The sequence below is a fragment of the Salvelinus alpinus genome, chromosome 8 (genome assembly GCF_045679555.1).
Source record: "Salvelinus alpinus chromosome 8, SLU_Salpinus.1, whole genome shotgun sequence".
Classification (NCBI taxonomy): domain Eukaryota; kingdom Metazoa; phylum Chordata; class Actinopteri; order Salmoniformes; family Salmonidae; genus Salvelinus; species Salvelinus alpinus.
In genome coordinates, this window is record NC_092093.1 from 30,522,251 (window position 1) to 30,528,250 (window position 6,000).

General features: G+C 44.0%; 1 protein-coding gene across 2 annotated transcripts in view; it reads right to left on the bottom strand.

Annotated features, from left to right (window-relative positions):
• The window catches only part of LOC139582905 (EH domain-containing protein 3), a 36,464-nt gene extending 30,464 nt beyond the window's left edge, over positions 1-6,000 (bottom strand). Inside the window, exons 1-2 of one of the 2 annotated variants that reach the window (XM_071413350.1) lie at positions 5,784-6,000; positions 5,183-5,380 (exon numbers count right to left, since the gene is read on the bottom strand). In XM_071413350.1, coding sequence (XP_071269451.1) covers positions 5,183-5,380; positions 5,784-5,785 — 200 coding nt within the window. In that variant the 5' untranslated portion in view covers positions 5,786-6,000. Of the gene's footprint in view, positions 1-5,182 lie in introns of both variants that reach the window. The other variant, XM_071413349.1, reaches the window with a different exon arrangement.

Consider the following 6,000-nt stretch of genomic DNA (forward strand, 5'->3'; position numbering starts at 1 on the left):
CCCCCAGGGCTCTGTTCTAGGCCCTCTCCTATTCTCGCTATACACCAAGTCACTTGGCTCTGTCATATCCTCACATGGTCTCTCCTATCATTGCTATGCAGACGACACACAATTAATCTTCTCCTTTCCCCCCTCTGATAACCAGGTGGTGAATCGCATCTCTGCATGTCTGGCAGACATATCAGTGTGGATGACGGATCACCACCTCAAGCTGAACCTCGGCAAGACGGAGCTGCTCTTCCTCCCGGGGAAGGACTGCCCGTTCCATGATCTCGCCATCACGGTTGACAACTCCATTGTGTCCTCCTCCCAGAGTGCTAAGAACCTTGGCGTGATCCTGGACAACACCCTGTCGTTCTCAACTAACATCAAGGCGGTGACCCGTTCCTGTAGGTTCATGCTCTACAACATTCGCAGAGTACGACCCTGCCTCACGCAGGAAGCGGCGCAGGTCCTAATCCAGGCACTTGTCATCTCCCGTCTGGATTACTGCAACTCGCTGTTGGCTGGGCTCCCTGCCTGTGCCATTAAACCCCTACAACTCATCCAGAACGCCGCAGCCCGTCTGGTGTTCAACTTTCCCAAGTTCTCTCACGTCACCCCGCTCCTCCGCTCTCTCCACTGGCTTCCAGTTGAAGCTCGCATCCGCTACAAGACCATGGTGCTTGCCTACGGAGCTGTGAGGGGAACGGCACCTCCGTACCTTCAGGCTCTGATCAGGCCCTACACCCAAACAAGGGCACTGCGTTCATCCACCTCTGGCCTGCTCGCCTCCCTACCTCTGAGGAAGTACAGTTCCCGCTCAGCCCAGTCAAAACTGTTCGCTGCTCTGGCACCCCAATGGTGGAACAAACTCCCTCACGACGCCAGGTCAGCGGAGTCAATCACCACCTTCCGGAGACACCTGAAACCCCACCTCTTTAAGGAATACCTAGGATAGGATAAAGTAATCCTTCTAACCCCCCCCCCCTTAAAAGAGTTAGATGCACTATTGTAAAGTGGTTGTTCCACTGGATATCATAAGGTGAATGCACCAATTTGTAAGTCGCTCTGGATAAGAGCGTCTGCTAAATGACTTAAATGTAAATGTAAATGTAGTTAATATTGCATGCTAACATGAATTTCTTACAATTAGGGAAATTGTGTCACTTCTCTTGCGTTCCGTGCAAGCAGTCAGGGTATATGCAGCAGTTTGGGCTGCCTGGCTCGTTGCGAACTGTGTGAAGTCCATTTATTCCTAACAAAGACCGTAATTAATTTGCCAGAATTGTATGACATAACATTGAAGGTTGTACAATGTAACAGCAATATTTAGACTTAGGGATGCCACCCGTTAGATAAAATACGGAACGGTTCCGTATTTCACTGAAAGAATAAACGTTTTGTTTTCTAAATGATATTTTCCGGATTCGACCATATTAATGACCAAAGGCTCGTATTTCTGTGTGTTATTATGTTATAATTAAGTCTATGATTTGATATTTGATAGTGCAGTCTGACTGAGCGATGGTAGACAGCAGCAGGCTCGTAAGCATTCATTCAAACAGCACTTTCGTGCGTTTGCCAGCAGCTCTTCGCAATGCTTCAAGCATTGAGCTGTTTATGACTTCAAGCCTATCAACTCAAGAGATTAGGCTGGTGTAACTGATGTGAAATGGCTAGCTAGTTAGCGGGGTGCGCGCTAATAGCGTTTCAATCGGTGACGTCACTCGCTCTGATACTTGGAGTAGTTGTTCCCCTTGCTCTGCAAGGGCCGCGGCTTTTGTGGAGCGATGGGTAACGATGCTTCGAGGGTGGCTGTTGTCGATGTGCTCCTGGTTCGAGCCCAGGTAGGGAAGAGGGACGGAAGCTATACTGTTACACTGGCAATACTAAAGTGCCTATAAGAACATCCAATAGTCAAAGGTATATGAAATACAAATGGTATAGAGAGAAATAGTCCTATAATTCCTATAATAACTACAACCTAAAACTTCTTACCTGGTGTAACAGTATAACTTTGGACCGTCCCCTCGCCCCGACACGGGCGCGAACCAGGGACCCTCTGCACACATCAACAACTGACACCCACGAAGCGTCGTTACCCATCGCTCCACAAAAGCCGCGGCCCTTGCAGAGCAAGGGGAAACCCTACTTAAGTCTCAGAGCAAGTGACGTAACTGATTGAAATGCTAGTAGCGCATACCCGCTAACTAGCTAGTCATTTCACATCCGTTACACTCACCCCCCTTTCAACCTCCTCCTTTTCCGCAGCAACCAGTGATCCGGGTCAACAGCATCAATGTAACAGTATAACTTTGGTACGTCCCCTCGCCCCGACGCGAACCAGGGACCCTCTGCACACATCAACAACGGTCGCCCACGAAGCATCGTTACCCATCGCTCCACAAAGGCCGCGGCCCTTGCAGAGCAAGGTGCAACACTACTTCTAGGTTTCAGAGCAAGTGACGTAACTGATTGAAACGCTAGTAGCGCGTACCCGCTAACTAGCTAGTCATTTCACATCCGTTACACTGGGAATATTGAAGACTCATGTTAAAAGGAACCACCAGCTTTCATATGTTCTCATGTTCTGAGCAAGGAACTTAAACGTTAACATTTTTACATGGCACATATTGCACTTTTACTTTCTTCTCCAACACTTTGTTTTTGCATTATTTAAACCAAATTGAACATGTTTCATTATTTATTTGAGGCTAAATTGATTTTATTGATGTATTATATTAAGTTAAAATAAGTGTTCATTCAGTATTGTTGTAATTGTCATTATTACAATTATTATATATATATATATATATTTTTATCAGCTTTTTTTGGTCCTCCAATAATTGGTATCGGGGTTGAAAAATCATAATCGGTCGACCTCTACTCCCTACTGCAGCCGCCACATAGGCCTGCACGTCCTCTATGAACAATGCACACAGGAAACTAAAGACGCTGCCTTTGGCCCTATCCTGCAGGACAGTGACCTCGCATAGGGTACAAATCACAGAGAAAAGGAGTAGCCCAACTAGCCCCGCCCATCTCTCAGTTTCCTCTATTCCCAAGCCAGGTATGTTGTTGTCTTAGGTCTCTCTTTATGTAGTGTTGTCTCTCTTGTCGTGATGTGTTTTGTCCTATATTTTTATTTAATTTATTTGTATTTCAATCCCAGCCCCTGCCCCCGCAGGAGGCCTTTTGCCTTTTGGTAGCCCGTCATTGTAAATAAGAATTTGTTCTTAACTGACTTGCCTAGGTAAATAAAGGTTCAAATAAAAAATAAAACAACTATTAGAGAGGCTAGCTCTAGAAACTCTGACAGTGGACTGGACCATGACAGGCAGCATAGGAAACCCCACAGGGCACACATTGGTTGAATTAACGACGTTTCCACGTCATTTCAATGAAATGACATTGACCTAATGTGGAATAGATGCTGAATTGACGTCTGTGCCCAGTGGGACAAAGCCATCACCGACTTGGCCAGTGCTGAACCGTAGTTGATTAAACATTCAAACGTTTCCAACTTTTGAAATCGACTCCTATTGTGGGTGCACATAGAGTATGGTCTGGCTTTAGCAGAAAATATAAGTATAAAGTATAAAAAGTTATTTAGCAAAAACTAAAGTATTATCATATAGAAAGCTCTTAGATGTGTGATATTTTTATCAGATGGCATGCGATCCATATCTAATCCAATCTTGTCCAGGGATTGATATACCTGGAATTTAGCATGTCTGATGCCAATCAGAGAGGATTTCAGGGATTTCTCCTTCTGTCTGTACCAAGGGATCACAACCACACCTGGTTACAGAATGTTGTCTGCATGTCACCGTGGATTTTAAAGGACTGCCTAATTAAGACCAGTTATATGGCCAGACTGAGACAGAACCCTATCAACCAGCCCACACTCAAATGTCATTCTCACCCACACTTTCAAAAGCATGAGAACAAAGCCCTACTATTCAATTACTTAACCCAAACATGATAACTCGTTTGAAAATAAGTACTACAATCTATGAAGGGCTATGAAGTAACAGTGCCATAAAGCTAATGACTCATTTCGATAGTACAAACTAAAAGGGGATAGGAAGTGAGTGTCCCAAAGCTTTTCAGACTTTTAAAGCTGATCATACACAGGAAGTGCTTCCAGTGGCCAGGGGCATTCTCTACATGACTCCAGACTAATGTCTCTCACTTATCACGCCTCTCTATAACTCCTGGACTAGTCGCTCTGGAAACTATTAGTGACATGTTGCTGTAGCAATAAGGGAGCTGATGAGAGGGTTGGAGGGCAGGGCTTATCAGTGAGAGGACAGCAGAGGACTGCATCTCACTTCTGACCTTGGGATAGCAGGAAAAGCACTAGTATTCACTGGCATTACTGCACAGCTAGAGGGATTCACTTAGTCTCACCAGTAAAGTTTGATGTGGAAAACATGCCACCACAAAACAATGATTCAAGAAGAGTTATATCTGCCTCCCATCCCATCTCCAAGACAACATTTGCTTTGTGGTAGGCTCAGAGAGACCAACACATGCTTTTGGGTCCAAGACTTTCCATCTGCTCTTGTATTCCTTTGATGAGCACTAAGTGGGATGGTTGGCATGCCATATAGCAGTCCATAGGGAAAAGCTGGAATTTAACTTGGAAACATGATCTGTTCTATGGTCATGGACTAGTTTAATAGACAAATCAATGGAACAGCTGACATTCCTGTGTTATGGGTGTGACTATAGGGGAACATTGCAGATGATTAGTGTAACATGTAATCACAAAATGGCATTGAGGATTACAGGATTGTAATAGGTATATCTATGTCTATAACTATGCAATACCACTAGATTTCAATAATGTACTTATATAGTTTTGTAGTCATCTATACCATAATAGGTGAATGCTAACCCAGCAGGTTGCTCTCTCGTCTGTTGGAATGTCTCATCCCTCCTAAATCAGACTATGTCAACATTTGACCTGTGTCTGCCCAAGGTTGAACAGGAATCCAGTCAACCCAAACACTAACAGATGTATCTTTCTAGGCTAATTTGTACTACAATAAAATCAACTTGTTGCATTAAACTAATTATGCAGTGCCTGCCATGCATGTAATGTCCCCTCTTTGCATATCAGTGCACAAAACTCACTAGTGTTTTGGCCTACTGACCGGCAACCAAAGCACCCACATTTCAAACACAGACGTACCGTATGAAGCTGGTCTTTCCAGTGGAATACTGCCCCACAAGGAGAACCATGGGCTTGTTGTCAAAGTCGGCATCCTCTAAGGCGGGCGAGTGGAACTCGTGGAATTTGTAGTGTTCCTCCAAGGGTAACAGCTTGGTTTTGTAGAGCTTCTTGAGCCCATCGCTGACTGTCTGAAAGACCTCAGGATCCTTCTTCCTCCTGTCATCGGTACCCAACCAGCTGAACATGATGCAATTCGATAATGGACAACCTTATACTCTATAGGGACCTCTATTGGTGCTTTTTCTATTCAAATAATTCGGAGGATCTCTTTGTTATTGGTTTAGTAGATGGCTTGTTTTTTCTTTCAATCAAATATTATGCAGACATATCCTTGAATGGAAAGCGTTCCCCAAGTCTTTACAGGCCAAACACGAGACAAAGATGCACAGACCACTATACGTCAGTAAATTGACTAGACTAAACACATACTAGTGATCCTAAGTCATTTTTACATGCACATTTACATATCACAGCTATAAAGCACGATTTTCATTCAAACTGTAGAGGAATCCAAAAAATTATCCACGTATCAAGCTGGCAAATTGTGATGTCGTCTTACATTTGAATTCTGACGCGGTTGAATCTTCAAAATATTGTTCTATATAATATACCTTTTTCGAACCAACTGAAGAAAACAATAATACAGGTATAATAAAGCGTATATTCCTACTGCTGCGTAGAATCTTGAGCGGCCACTGGCATCCCCGGCTTCGTTACTGCAGCATATTTAAATACCAGTCTGACAACGAAATCTAATCCGAAAGGAAATGCCCAAC